This window comes from Bos mutus, chromosome 5, assembly GCF_027580195.1.
Source record: "Bos mutus isolate GX-2022 chromosome 5, NWIPB_WYAK_1.1, whole genome shotgun sequence".
In the NCBI taxonomy this organism is placed as follows: Eukaryota; Metazoa; Chordata; class Mammalia; order Artiodactyla; family Bovidae; genus Bos; species Bos mutus.
Genome location: NC_091621.1, coordinates 104031980 through 104046696, shown reverse-complemented (window position 1 = coordinate 104046696; position 14717 = coordinate 104031980). Strand labels below are relative to the sequence as shown.

The 14717-nt window shown below is 51.4% G+C and overlaps 1 protein-coding gene and 1 long non-coding RNA gene across 2 annotated transcripts in view; one reads left to right on the top strand and one right to left on the bottom strand.

The window, feature by feature from the left end:
- The window catches only part of ATXN10 (ataxin 10), a 138144-nt gene extending 126984 nt beyond the window's left edge, over window positions 1–11160 (top strand). Inside the window, exons 11-12 of the mRNA XM_070371444.1 lie at window positions 10179–10366; window positions 10858–11160. Coding sequence (XP_070227545.1) covers window positions 10179–10366; window positions 10858–10860 — 191 coding nt within the window. The 3' untranslated portion in view covers window positions 10861–11160. The remainder of the gene's footprint in view (window positions 1–10178; window positions 10367–10857) is intronic.
- On the bottom strand, window positions 454–6926 carry LOC138987975 (uncharacterized). The gene is made up of 3 exons (XR_011464308.1): window positions 5967–6926; window positions 4459–4954; window positions 454–2984 (listed from the first exon to the last, which is right to left on the bottom strand). It is a non-coding gene; the product is annotated as an uncharacterized lncRNA (long non-coding RNA).
- Window positions 11161–14717: the final 3557 nt, after the last annotated feature.

The window sequence follows — 14717 nt, the reverse complement described above, 5'->3', positions numbered from 1 at the left end:
CAGAGCCCTCCAGAAGCCCCCGCACTGCTTGTGTTCTCCATGTAAGCCTTTGCATTTGAGAGCTGTTTTTGACCCCTGGCTATGCTTTATTCATATAAAGATGTTCTTAGTACCAGGCAAACAATAATCTTCCATAATTTAGATGCGGTTACTTACATTTTTCTGGGCTTCCCAGATGGCTCATTGATAAAGAATCTGCCTACAGTACAGGAGATGCAGGAAACGCAGATTCGATCCCTGAGTCGGGAAGATCCCCTGGAGGAGGGCCTGGCAGCCCACTCCAGTGCTCTTACCTGGAGAGTCCCGTGGGCAGAGGAGCCTGGCGGGCTACAGTCCATGGGGTCACAGAGAGTCAGACACGATGGAGTGACTGAGCACACATGCACCTTTTCTACTCCAAACTTGAATTTCATTTTAAACTGTTCACTGTTACTTACAAAGATGTTTTGTGGAAGTAATCACTCTGACCAGTATCTGAAGGCTTACTTTATCTTTTGAGAGAAAGGGACTCTGTTTCAAGTCTTATATAACCTGCCACTCCTTCCCCTGACGTGTAGGCAGAGCTCAGAAGCTTGCAGTCACCCTGGCCGGAAGGGACCGCTCCAGGCCTCCTCCAGGTCTCCCCTCACGGACTGGTCTCCCCTCACGGACTGGTCTCCCCGCCATGGACGGGTCTCCCCTCATGGACGGGTCTCCCCTCATGGACTGGTCTCCCCTCATGGACGGGTCCCCCCTCATGGACTGGTCTCCCCTCATGGACTGGTCTCCCCTCATGGACTGGTCTCCCCCCCATGGACTGGTCCCCCCTCATGGACTGGTCTCCCCTCATGGACTGGTCCCCCACCCCCTCATGAACTTGTCCCCCCTCATGGACTGGTCCCTCCAACATGGACTGGTCTCCCTTCATGGACTGGTCCCCCCACATGGACTGGTCCCCCTGCCTCATGGACTGGTCTCCCCTCACGGACTGGTTCCCCCTCATGGACCGGTCTCCCCTCATGGACCAGTCCCCCTCCCAGGGACTGGTCCCCCTCATAGAGTGGTCCCCTCTCCATGGACTGGCCCCCCCATGGACTGGTCTCCCCCCATGGACTGGTCCCCCCCACCGACCCATGGACTGGTCTCCCCTCATGGACTGGTCCACCCGCCATCGACTGGTCTCCCCTCATGGATTGGTCTCCCCTCATGGGCTGGTCTCCCCTCATGGACTGGTCTCCCCTCATGGACTGGTCCCTCCTCATGGGCTGGTCTCCCCTCATGGACTGGTCTCCTCTCATGGGCTGGTCTACCCTCATGGGCTGGTCCCTGAGGAGGGCTTAGGGCAGAGGGGCAGGGGCTGGAGCCCGCATCCAGACCAGGCCAACCCCATCGGGTCCTCTGCCTGCTGGGTCTGTTTTCTCGTCAGTAGAAGGTTTGGTATTACCTCCCGCGAGTGCTATGCTGGTGAAGGTGGAGACTTTCTGTCAGTGCCTGGAGTGGCCCTGCGGGTGATCACACCACTAGCTCTGTTATGTTTATTATTACTCTTATGACTTCATGCAGATAAATATCAGTGGCTTATGTGAGAGACACTTAATTCCCCTGCAAAGCTTTGCTTACATTGATTGAAGCTAGAAATTTGTTCAGGCTAGCAAGTCCTTTTTTCCAGAGAGCAGAGTGCTGTGGATATACCCTCTCCCCTGGCAGCAGGCCCTTGAGGGTCCCTGCCTCCGCCAGCTGCTCCTCACAAGTTGCTCTCCGTCAGGGCCCAGCGACCTCCCGGCCAGCGGAGCCCCTGATGTAAGCAGAGCCTGGGTCCTGGCTTCCCTTGAGCAGTTCACTGTGTCCAGAAGGCCTCTCCCGGAGGAGGTCTCCCTGGAGCCTGAAGGCTGAGGTGGTGTGGCGGGGGCCTGCCTGTGTGCCGTCGGCAGCATCGCAAGTACCACTCAGCTCTGGCGGGACTGAGGTCCGCCCCTCTCAGCGGACGGAGGCCAGGTGCCCTCAGCGTTTACTGCCCCCTCCTGGGAGGGCGTGCACACGCGTGAGCACACGTTCCACAGACGGGTCAGGGTAAGCGGTGGCGGCAGAGGGAATGAGAGCCGTGGCGGGCCCTGAGCCGGCTGGCCCTGCCCTGCCCCGTGCCAGGCTCGTCAGTCTAAGACGGGACGGAGAGCCCCTGAGCACACACGGAGCCGCCTGGCGGCCCAGCCCTCTGGTGTGGTTTGGTTAGATGCGGCCTCGCTCCGTCCCAGTCCAAGACCCGTTGTAGGGCTGATGCCAGGCCGACGGCCGCTCCACGCGGCGCTCTGAAGTGGTGAGGTGGTCCCGGAGTGTGTCACGGACGGAATTAGCTTCAGGCCCGGGGGGCCCTTTCCCACGGAGCCCGTGGACGTGAGGTACCTGCCCGCCAGCCCCCACTCACCACAGGGCTTTGGAGTGGGGAGCGCGGGGTGGCCGCGGGCTGAGCAGGGTGTCATCTTCATGACTTCGCCCCACACTGACAGGCTGTGAGGCGGGGCGGCGGCGGCAAGCCTCGGAGGCTGACGCCTGACCCGTCTGGGCCCTGAGGGCTGAGGGCTCATCGCGGCTGGGGCCAGGCTGAGGACAGCGGCTCCTCTCCCACGTGGTGGTGCAGGGAGCCTGGGGAGACGGCAGGACAGCTCTGGCTCCCAAGTGGAGAGGAGCCTTCGAGCTGTGACTGTCCCCGCCTGCACGCAGTCGTAGATGGGAAGTCAGTCGTGCGCACGGAGACTGGTGAATGCAGACTTTGTTTCAGAATCATTCAGACACAGGCGGGTTGTGTTTCTCTGGTGGACACTTGTGTGCTGGGATGTTTCTCTGAGAATTCAGCAGCGTTTCCCTGGGCCTCTGTGCCACTTCCTTTGATGTTCTAGTTCCCTGGGCAGTTGGAGTCTAAAAAGCAGCCTCATCCTTCAGAGCAGAGGTGCTTCCGAGACGACATTCTGCCTCAATAAAGACTGAGACTCTGCTCCTTCCTGTAGCACCTGCGAAACACGAGTGTATTACTTTATTGTGATTGTGACCTTCAGTTTTCAAATCTGGCAATAATTTGCTCCCTTGCACTTTTCTCTTGGGGCTTCCCTGGTGGCTTAACGGGTAAAGAATCCGCCTGCAATGCAGGAGACCAGGGTTCGATCCCGGGGTCAGGAAGATCGCCTGGCAAAGGACATGGCAACCCGTGCCATTCCATATTCTTGCCTGGGAAATCCCACAGCAGAGCCTGGTGGGCTACAGTCCATGGGGTCAGGAAGAGCGGGGCGCGGCTGCGTGCTGGCGCGCCCACTTTTCACCTCCCCTCGCCGTGCAGTGCTCGTTCCCTGTGTTCAGTAGTAGCCGTCATCTGTGAGACACGCTGACTGGCACTCACAGCTGTGAGTCAGTGAATGAGAGGGCACACACGCTGACTTGCACTCACTGCTGTGAGTCGGTGAATGAGAGGGCACACACACTGATTAACACTCACTGCTAGGACGGACTCCAGGGCCTCGAGCCGTCTGCGTCGGCACGGCATTAACACACCTGAGCCGCAGAGATGTGCCCTCGGATTAAAATGCAGAAACGCCGGGGAAAATTAGACCCCAGACAGACCAGCAGTTCAGAGAAGGAAGAGAGAGCCAGCACGGGTGGTTTGTGGTGGGGACTGAACACACGCTGGTTTCCAGCGCCCTACGACGGGGCCGGTACGCCGTCTGCCCGGTGAGGACTCTGACTTTCTGAGTGAGGAGAGCCTGTAGTTTAACTGAGTGAAGTGATGGTTGGAGACGAAGGCAGAGCTTGGATGCGGGTCACCACGCAGTAGTGTCCCGACGTTTGGACACAGCTCAGCCCTGCAGATGGGGGTGGCTCCTCATTAACGGACAGCAGCGGTGTTTTTCAGACTTATCTCCTCCACGAGGACCCTCTCTCCTGGGTCCCCTGCGTCACAGGTAGGTTGCCCACAGTCCGAGGAAGCCCGTCTCCTCCCTGCCCCATCCCCACTCGGGTGGCCGCTGTGGTTTGTTTGCACAGGTTCCTATTCCGGCAGCAGCAGCCTTCGTGGGGCCTGGCCTTCCCTGCCAGCAGTTTGGGAAATGCCTCGTTTTTTTTTTTTTTTTTCTCAGAAAGTAAATACTTGAAGAGCAGAGCAGAGGCTGGTTAGGGCACTCCTGCAGACGGGATCAGGGTCAGAGAAGTGAGCCCACTGGGAACACGGCCCCCAGGCACTCACGGCCTCTCCGACTCACGTGGCCGGGAGGAGGCAGGACTGTTGTCACTCGGGGGGAAGAGGAGTTGCCCTCAGCCTCCCGTTCCCGCCCTCCTCCCCTCTGGCTGGCGGGAACTGCCGTATTTTGAGGTGTTTTGGTTTTCAGTAACGTGAAGCATTTCGAAAGTCTTAAAACAGAACTACTGCTTTGCACTCTGAAAAATTCTGCCATTTTAGTCAGTCTGAGAAGATACTAGCTTAGATGTGGACATTACCTCCGAAGCATCCTCGTGTTGAGAGAAGTCTCAGGGCAGGTGACGATGTGGTTTTGAAGCCTAACAAGGTGGCCTGGGCGTCCTGTCCTCAGGCCGGCTTTCTCCGAGGTGCTGACGGGTGTTCTCTGCCCTGCTGAGTAGTGTGCTTTGGAAAGTTTGTTGAGTATGTAAACCCCTGGCTGTATATGGGTTTGTTGTCTAAAAATAATTTTTTAAAATATTCTGCAAGCAAAATGAAATATAGATATTATCATAGCATGAATATCTGTTATGTGTATACTATACATAGGATGTTAAATATACACACACCCTACACCTGTAAGCATGTTAATATATAAAAACCATAGATTCTACATAGTTTATGTACGTACACACATATATCCTGAGAAGTCAGTAAAATCTTTCAGCATTTAAATTCTTCTGGTCTAAATAGCTGAAACTCCAGTATTCTGGCCACCTGATATGAAGAGCCGACTCATTGGAAAAGACTCTGATTCTGGAAAGGATTGAAGGCAGGAGAAGGGGACAACAGAGGATGAAATGGTTAGATAGAGTCACTGACTCAATGGACATGAGTTTGAGCAAGCTCTGGGAGATAGTGAAGGACAGGGAAGCCTGGCGTGCTGTAGCCCATGGGGGTAGCAAAGAGTCAGACACGACTGAGCGACTGAACAACAGCAAATAGTTTTAAGTTTTTATTGCCAGTCCTTTGGAAAGTTCATTCATTCATTCAGCCGAGTATCTATCGGTTCCTTTCGTGTTCCAGGGCAGTTTGGCAGACCCCTTCTGTGAAGGGCTACTTTTAATCAGTATTTTTGAATCGCTGGGCGCTCTGTCTGCATTATAGCAGTCCAGCTCAGCTGCTGCAGCACAGAGTAGCCACAGACGGTTCATACATGAACGGGTGTAACTGTGTGCTGATAGAACTTTATTTATTATGGATACTGAAATTTGGATTTCAAATAATTTTTGTGTGTCGCAAATTGGTATTCTTCTTTTTATTCTTTCCCCAACCATTTAAAAACATGAAAACTTGGGACTTCCTGGGAGGTTCAGTGGTTAGGACCTTACTGCCGAGGGCCCAGGTTCAGTCCCTGATTGGGGAACTGAGATTGCACAAGCTGCATGGTGTGGCCAAAGTAAGTTAATTTAAAAAATATGAAAACTTTTTAACTTGCATCCATACAAAATCACAGGCCATAATTCTCACAGCCCCTGTTCTCAGCAGCTTCTTGACACTGAGCACAGTGGCCAGAGCAGAGTCCCTGTCATCATGGGGCCCCGGTCCCCGTCACTTGAAGGACTTCAGGTCGCACTGATTCCAGTAACTGGAAGTCAGATGAAAGTTGTTCTCGTCAGCAGTCCCAGGATCAGCATTCTAACTCACCGGACTTTTTCAGAGTTTGGCACGTCAATCCTAGCCCTAGGTTAGTAATGTCATGGCTGTGGGGTCCCTGTCTCCAATTGCCTCCCAGCCCACACTCCCCTGCCCCTCCCTGTCTCCTCACCTGCCTGGTGCAAGGCTGCAGGGCTCAGCGTGGAGCCGACAGTGTGGAGACGACGCACTCATGGCTGCCACTCAGGTGCTGGGTCTGGGGACCACATCTCGCTTCAGTTCTCCAGGCCCCCGGGTTCCCAGGTGCTCAGTCCACGCGCTCATCACTAGCTTTTTCAAGGCACCACGTGCTCTGGTGAAGGGCCGGCCAGACTGTGAGTCCTCACTCTGGTGCTGATCGCAGGGTTCTTTGAAGGCAGTTTGTTACAGACAGGCTCACGCCTTCTGTTTGGAGTAGCTATGGAAACGTTAGAAGCTCTCTTTCTAAAGCCGAGCAGACAATGAAGCGCTTGGAGTGTTGGTGGGATTAGAGACTCTGGAAGATGTTTAATTTTCTCCCCCCCTCTTGCTTACTTTCTGTCTCGGTAGAGAGGGAACAAGAGGGCAATGTGAATATTAACCGGAGGCTTTCATCTCCCTGTGACCCTCCAGGCTGTCTGGGTCTGCGGGGCACCCAGCCCGGCCCTTCCGGCTCCTAATGAGGGGAGTCGTGCATATTCATGAGCCGGGCCCTGGGGCTGGGATTCCTTGCTTCTCTTCAACGCAGACGTTGTGAAGGAACAACTTAAAATTAGGAACTCAGAGACCCTAGACAGTAGTGCCAGGATGTTCTCACTGGAAATGGACACGTGTTGGAGAATATTGTTGTGGTATTTGATTTACAGGCGGACAGCACAAACCCCAAACGCGGTGCTCACTTAGGTCAAGATGGAGGGCACACCTTTCACATCTAATCACGCAGTGTCCGGCAGGACTGGGTGAGGTCCGCCTTAGAGAGGAAGTAAGGTTGGTTTCACTATGACATAAAGAATGTGAAGTACACGTCTGAGTGAGACGTGCTGGGGTCTCGCTGTTTTGTGTGTTTTTCGATTTTTGGTGTTCTGGGAAATTGACCCCGCCATGACTGTGTGGCCTTACTGCCTAGACCCCTCCCACGCCCTCCACTTAACCCGTCTGTTTGCCCTTTGAACTCCGGTTTCGGAAGAAGACTGAACTGCCTCTTCGGCTTTGGGTGCCAGTGCTGCTTCCGTCAGGCTGTGCCAGGAGCCTGCTCCCCGGGAGACAGTGATGTCCCCAGAGCCCCGGCTGGGAGCACTGCCCCGGGCACTCGTAGGGTTGGTCATCAGGACGGTCGTCATTAATCTCACTGTTTCCTCCGTTCAAAGCAGTGACTGTGTGGGGTTTCTGCAGAAATGAGCAAGTGAACGGTTGGGTAAGCTGTTGAAACACCATTGCGGGATGTCCACAGAGTGCAGGGTCAGGCCCTAGACGGGCGTGACGTAAACCCGCCCCTCATCCGTCCACGCCGGATTCTGTGTTTTGTCATCCTGGACCTTTTGTTTACACGGTCCCGCTTGCTTGCCCGAGTTGCATTTATATTGGGTTACTTTCATCTCCTCTTCACCCCGCGAAGCCCTGAGTCAGGAAACCACACCAAGAGCACACAGGAAAAGCACAGCCCGTGTGGGTCACTGCGCTGCCACCACACCCCTCTACACACGCACTCACACTCGCATGCACACACGGTGGGTGGGAGGTGGTGTCCGCTCGCGCGGACATCGAGCACATGTTTCCAGCACCATGCTTGGAGCAGAGGACAGAAGGTAAATAAGCCATCGTCCTGGCCTGTGAAGAGCTCACAGGGCGTTGGGGTGGACAAAAATATGAACAAGTAAGTAAGCTCCCAGGATGTCAGCACACACCTCATCATCCGCTGTGTGTTGAGTCTAGCTGCATGCTGGGGACGAGAAAATGGACTCAGTATGGCTCCTGCCCTCCAGAAGCTCACCAACAAATAATCAGGTCAGCAGGTGCAATGTGATGAGAACTGGTGAGGGGAAAAGGAGAAGGGCGAGGGTGTTTGGAAGCACGCAGCAGGCGTGCCCGGCTCAAGCTGGCGTTGGGGCAGCCGGGACAGCGCACGTGGGCTTCCAGGAGCGGGGTCTCAGCTGCTCGCCCTGGGTGGGGAGGGGCAGGCGAGGAGGAGCAGGTCCCAGGTCAGGGCTCGCATGTGGAAAGATGGGGGGTGCCTGGCGGGGCAATGTTGCTTTGCCCTGGAACTGAGATCATCTGACAGTCCGAAGCTCTGGAAGACGGCTCTTTCCTGCAGAGACGCTCGGCACTGGCAGCTGGTGGTGACAAGACTGGCCTCTGATGCCTCGCTTGCAGAGCTAGCCAGCCCTACAGTTGTGAGGAGCTGTCAGTGCATTTATGCGGATTTCCCCTGTCTTTCAATTAAAGTGAATAACCAGGAAGCTTCAGAAAGAAGTGTTTTGGGCCTGTCGTTTAGCATTGGAGAGTTGCCACACACAGGAACTGGAATGCTCCAGGCTTACACACGGTCTTGCCCAGATTCAGCCTCAGATGCCCGCTCCTCCACTCAGTTCTCTTGATCCCTGCCTCATCTCTTTGTGCAGCAGGGAGGAAATGGGTTTGTGTGATGATGATGTCGTCCTGCATGAGAAGTGAATTGTAGTGAGTGATCCCTGCTGAGAAAGTCACTAATGTGTGAAGGTCTTTGTTCCCCGGGATCATCCTTTTCATTCTCTCCCATGACAAAGTGGGGGTTTGGTGATTGTGGAGAAGAAGGAGAAGTTCAACTTGTATGCGTTTGAGAGTCTGTGGATTCATCTCCAGAAAAGATGTACAGCCTTCTAAAGGCCCTGGGCTTTGTCGTGGGAGGGTGACAGGTCCTGGTGAGGTGAGAGCATTTTCCCCACTGAACGGGCAGTTGTCTTAGGACTGCATCAGCCCCCATCCTTTGCCCTTTGGAAAAGGCTGGTCATCTGTACCCACCAGTGCCCTTGGTGGTCCACCTCCAGAGACCAGCGGGTCATGGCGTCCTGCAGACGCGCAGCCGTTCTGGCGGAGCCCATCCGTGTGGGTCCATGTGCGCTCACGACTGCGGGCTGCGTCAGCGGAACTGAGAGGGAGCAACCAGCAGGCACTTCCTGAGCCCAGAGCCGCTGGTTCCCTGTGTCCTGGCTCAAGTACACGGGCTCATCTGCTGGTTTCCTTCAAGGTCAATGAACTGGGGGCAGTTTGGTTCCCGCGCTTTGTGCGCATGGAGGCCTTTCTGTGCGACACTCGTGCTGAGGAGAGAAGCCTCACCGCTGAGCCGGGGTTTTGGACGGGATCTGGAGCGCGGACTCTTGAGTTCAGGGACCCGTCTGATCGCCTTTGGGGGAGCAGATGCCTCGTTGTGGCATCAGACAGGCCTGCCTGGGAAACACTGGTAACAAAGGAGGAAGGACTCGTTTTTCCTGCTACTGTCCATCTGGTCACGGGGCAGGGAGGCCTCTGTTCCTTGGAAAAAGTGTTTATTCCACACTTGGCACTTTGTTCTTTCTGAACCAACAGAGGGTGCCAGGCCCAGTGTTCCTGGCGTCTCTCTGTGTCCCTGGGCCCAAGACTAGGGCAGTTTTATGGAAGGACGTTACAGTGGCTGCCTAGCGCCCTCCAGAGTTCCCACAGCTCCTGGTAAGTACAGACCTCAGAGAAGAGCGCCGTGAGTCTGTGTTCCTTGTAAGTCGTCTGTGTGTGCCTGACAGACAGCGTACGCAACACCTAAATCAGGGCCAGGGCACAGTGAGGCACCCGTTCAGACTAAACAGTAAGGCCTTCACAGGCCTGCCTCGTCCCTAAAATACAGAGTGAGGGGAACCCGTGGTGACTCCCAGGGGACAGCTGTTAGCTATAACTGGGCTTACTTTAAACAAGACGATCTTCTTGCCTGATTCTACCCTAGCGTCTTTATGACTCATTCTATAATGCTCTTATTCCTTCCCTGGTGACTCAGTAACAAAAGTCCAGCACACACACTCGTGTATTTGTGTGTGTGCGCACGTACACTCCTTCATGCGTGCCTGTGCTCACACACTTCCCGTGCGGCTGCTCTGAGCCTCTGCCTCCCGCTCTGTTCTCTCAGTCCAGTGCCTGTCTGTGCCAGCTGCTGGACAGCACACGCACAGTGTTGCACAGACATGTGTATATGTGTGTCTTTCGACTTTTGAATTATTTCCCCCTCTGCATGCATATTCACAGCACATCCTCCAGGAGAAAGTGTTTGTTGCTTCTGGGTGTTCCGGGTCGTCTGCCCGTCTCCTCCTTTTCCAGTGATGCTCGGGTGAAAGCATGTTGGCAGATTCCTTCACTCTGCTCCCAGTTCTAACCCAGTGGGTGGTATACGCCATCCGAAACCTCACGGAAGACAACAGCCAAAACCAAGACCTGATTGCGAAGATGGAGGAGCAGGGTCTGGCAGACGCATCCCTGCTTAAAAAAATGGGGTTTGAAGTTGAAAAGAGGGGTGACAAGCTGATTCTGAAGTCGACTAGTGACACCCCTCAGCTGGTAAGTGTGCCAGGAGGAGGACTAGTTCCCCTTCAGTCTGGAAAGTGGTCCCCACTTCCCCATCACCTTCAAAGTGACACTTCGATGTGATTGTTTCATAAAAACATGGGTGGATGTATTTTGCCTCCTGAGACAGCAAAGAGCCCTACATTTAATTGCAAATAACTTTTTGTTCGGGCTTTACCCTGCCATTTTCTTAAGAGAGTTGAAATTTCAAACTTGTTCTAGGGGAGAAAAAGAAAAGCCATATCAAAATTTTCACGTGGTGTAAAACTTTCTGGCAGTAATGAGACCTTCTCTAAAAGACAGCTACTGCTGGCTGCAGTGAAAAGAACAGAAAGCTCCTTGTGTGGTGCTGAATGGGTTGTTTCAGGTTTCTTTCCGTTATTTCTATCGTTGACCGAAATTCTCTTGTATTTTTTTTCCTTTGATGGTTCTTGTAAATAGCTTTGTTACATCTGCAATTTTGTTTCTTTTTTTTTTCCTCTTAGTGAATGAACTCTCCATCCAAAACAATCTGAATTTTTGGAATCTGTTTCCTGGATCTTTCGCAGTGTGTGAAATCGCAAGTGTTTGAAGATTTTATTACATACACTTTCAAGAATCTGTGAATCTTCTAGTTAATAGAGTTAAATGCATATAAGCTTAAAAGTGAAAGTGCTTGAGGGTCCTTTTGATTCTTTGCTTTAAAAAATGTAGCTGTCTGGTTTGCTTCTTTCCCTGTGGAATACAATGTGCGTTTAAGTGATAGATTGTACTTACTGTGGCCGCAGATAATAAATTCCTCTCGCTGAGCACATGTCCCTTCTTTGGCAAAGACTTGGAAGTGCTCGGGTCCACTCTGTCCTTCCCTTCATTGTCTCCTCTTGTGGGGTTTTCTGGGCTCTGGCAAGCGGCTGAAGTGGTTTCTCACTGTGATTAATTCTAGCAATCGCTTTTCACCCCTTCTGCCTTTCCAAAACATTGACAAGACTCATTTCCAGTTAATTAATTCGAGAGATGGCGAAGAATAGAGGGCTCTCAGAGGGCTCTCCTCTTCACTTCAGGTCCTGGGCGCCGTTGTCACTGAGCTCTGTCCCTCTGGAATGTGGCTGGAGCGAGCGGGTGAGGGGACTTGTGGGCCGTTAACTCTTCCCATTCCAGATCACCCTAGACCTAGGCGTCACCAGACTCCTGAGGCTTACTAGCCAGTGCCTGCGTCAACCACCGCCCTGGCTGTAAGCGGGAAGGAAGATCTCACGGTCGTCTGTGTGTGCAGAACCTCTGCATTAAAGGTTCATCCGGGTCTTCCTCAGTTTAAAAAGCACCGGTCTCGGAAAGGCACCACTCAGTTTCAGCCGGGGCAGTGGAATTGCAGAAGTAGCTTGGGGGAGCAGGGGCATTCTGACCTGTGTCTGTCAGTGTGCACACCAGAGGAGGAACTGGATTAAATGAGCACAAAAGTCTCTGTAACCACCCAGATCATTAATGTAATCAGCAAACACTCTCGGGGCAGGTCGTGTTGTGGATGCTTAAAATGTGTTGTCTTCTAGAACAGCCGTGTTACTAAGCTAGACTGTAGCGTGAAATCTTGCACAGTTCCCGTTGAACCTTCCAAAATGAAAATGTCAAAGACCCAGCCAGAAGTTTTCCAGAAATACCGATTGTTCCAAAGTAAAGTGCTCCTAAGTCTTTGTAGCTGTACTTAAATTGCTTTGTGGCGGGCGGGGCGTTGCGGGGGGGAACCAGCTGAAGCATGTTAAGAATGAAATAAAAGGTTTCCCATATGCGGTCTGATGTCTTCTATATAACTGAAGAAATGCCAGTTGCTACGACTGTAGTCAACTATGAGTAATGTTTACTTCCCGTCCTTTGTGACATTCCTTTGGTAAAGAATCCTTTGCAAAATCCAGAAAGCACGAAGAAGCCCTTCTTCTCTGGGACACAAGGAGTTAAACCCCTCGTCTCTAACTAGAAGTCTGGCCAAAGGGGAAAGCAGTGCGAGTCCCTCTTCCTTTTAACAAGTTTGCAACAGACACTTTTTTTTTTCCTGTCTCAGTGGATGTGTGCACACAGTGGCATCACGCAAACATGTCGGCGTAAGCCATGTAATAACAAACGCATGCGTCAAGGGGCCTTATGAGCACAGGATGCGGCGGGGGCTGTGTGTTTTCTAAGTAGGAAATGCGGGGCTTGCATCGTGAAAACATGCTGATGGCTGCATTGTGGCTGCGTTTGATGCCTCCGGACACATTAATTCCTGAACACAACAGCTTCCCTGTCCTCTGCCAGGGACTTGGAGCTTCTGAGAACCTTGTTTTACACGCTACAGAGGATTAAAGCACCACCTCAATCAGTCATTTAGAAGGAAAGGGGGGAAAAAAGGCAGCCCAGCCTTACAGAATTTGTAAAGAGAGAGAACGGTCACAGCAAGTTTTGTGACCGTATTATCGCTTTCAGGAGCAGACTGACAAAGCGGTTCAGTTGTGTAGCCCGGTCTTTTCTAAGAGATAGTGGAGAAAGGCCTTTCTGCTCAACGTCGAATCCGAGTGTTTGCAGCGTGATGTCTTTTAATACCTTAACAACGGATGTTCCTTTTTCAGAAGTACTTGTTTGCACAATTTTAGTCATAAACTATTAGAATTTGTCTTTATGTCCATTCTGTTAATACACCTCACAGATTTGACTCTTTTGGAAGCTGATACCAGAGGCATTTTTGTTCGGTAACTTCTGAACTAATAGAATTCTTTGGAACCTGCCTAAAGAAGCCCGTTTGAGGAATGATTGAGGTCATGTGGGCTAATTTAGTAAATCTCAAATCAGAAATGGAGATTTTTACATGTGTATATCTTGTGTCCATTAGCTTCTGAAGGCATTGATCTGCATCTCTCACGGCAACTAAATGTTAGACTTTGTGTGCTCTTTTGATTTCTATTAATTATATGAATAACGATAATATGCATGGGTAAACAAAGGTTTTGGGACAAAAATGCTTTGTTTGCAAGAGGAAGACCTAATTATATATTTATATAAAATGCTGTCAGTAAGTTCTGCCCAGAAAGGAATCAATCTGTGTATGAGAGGCAGTAAGATTAAGACAGAATTTTTAAATGCAGGAAGGAAGGGAAGTACTTTTAACATTTAAGAGAAAAGGCCCTTTCAGTGCTGTCCAAGGTTCTGATAATTTCAGCTACAGCGGCCTGAATATGGAAAATCAGTTAAAAACCTTTTTTAAAAGAAATTTAGATTTTTTCCTCCACTTGTAACTATATGATGGAATATCTGTTTTCTTCTTCCCTACACATTTTAATATATTTTTTTGGATTTTTCAGGTCAAATCATATTTAGGTGGCATTTCACAATATAAACATGACTTGCCATCTATAATATATATGAATTTTAGAGGTAAGCTTTTTCTGTAGATGCAGTGCTTACAGTTTGTTCATGTATTCCCTCATCACAACCAAAGACAATTATATCGAAGAAATGCCTTTCTGAAGGCTTTGATAGTTGTTTATTCCTGCTTAAATTGAAACCTTAAATTAGGAACATTAAGTAAAATGTTTCTTTTTGTTTAAGCAACATAATGTACATTGTTCATTTGAGTATAAATTTGCAGTTATGCTTTTCTTTCAGTTAAGCAGGCTCTTTTGTGGTGTTTCACAGCCTGGATGACAGTTTTTACCACCTCCGTGTGCAGTGTGGCGGTCAAGAGCGTAGACTTGGAATGGGTGCTGGAGTCCAGGCCCCTCTTTCACCTACGAGACTACGGGCAGCTTCTGTCATCCGAAAACGGGGCTTGTAACACCTGCAGGCTCCCAGAGTGTGTGAGGATGAGCACGCGTGTGTGTGAAAGCACTTAGGACAGTGGCTGGCGCGCGGCACTCACTCACCCGTGCTGCTGTCGTCGTCTGTAAGCCTCTGACGCTTTCATTGTGAGCGTATCTCAGGGACGTGCGTGGAAGCTGTCTTGTCTCCTCCCCTCAGCCTGCCCCAGTGTTGGGCATACAGTAGGCGCTCACTAAGTGTATCCTGTTTCTTTAGCAGATTCTTGTATGGTGCTTTCCATGCACCGGGTAATGTTGTAAGCACTTAAAAAATATTAACCACTAATCCTCGCAGCAGTTAGGCAGTCTTCCAGTATTAATCCCATTACATGGATGAGGAAGTTGAGTTGCAGAGGTTAATGCCTGGAGTCACACAGCAGTAGATGCTCAGTGAGTAATTGCTGTGGTTAATTAGCAGGGAGTGAATGAGGGGGGAATACAGCTGCTTTCCCCAGAAGCAGAGGAAACAAGTGCAGCAGAGATGCCTAAATTGTGGCTCTAGATACAGAGCCAGGGGAGCTTTATGGGGAGAGCACTATTAGAAA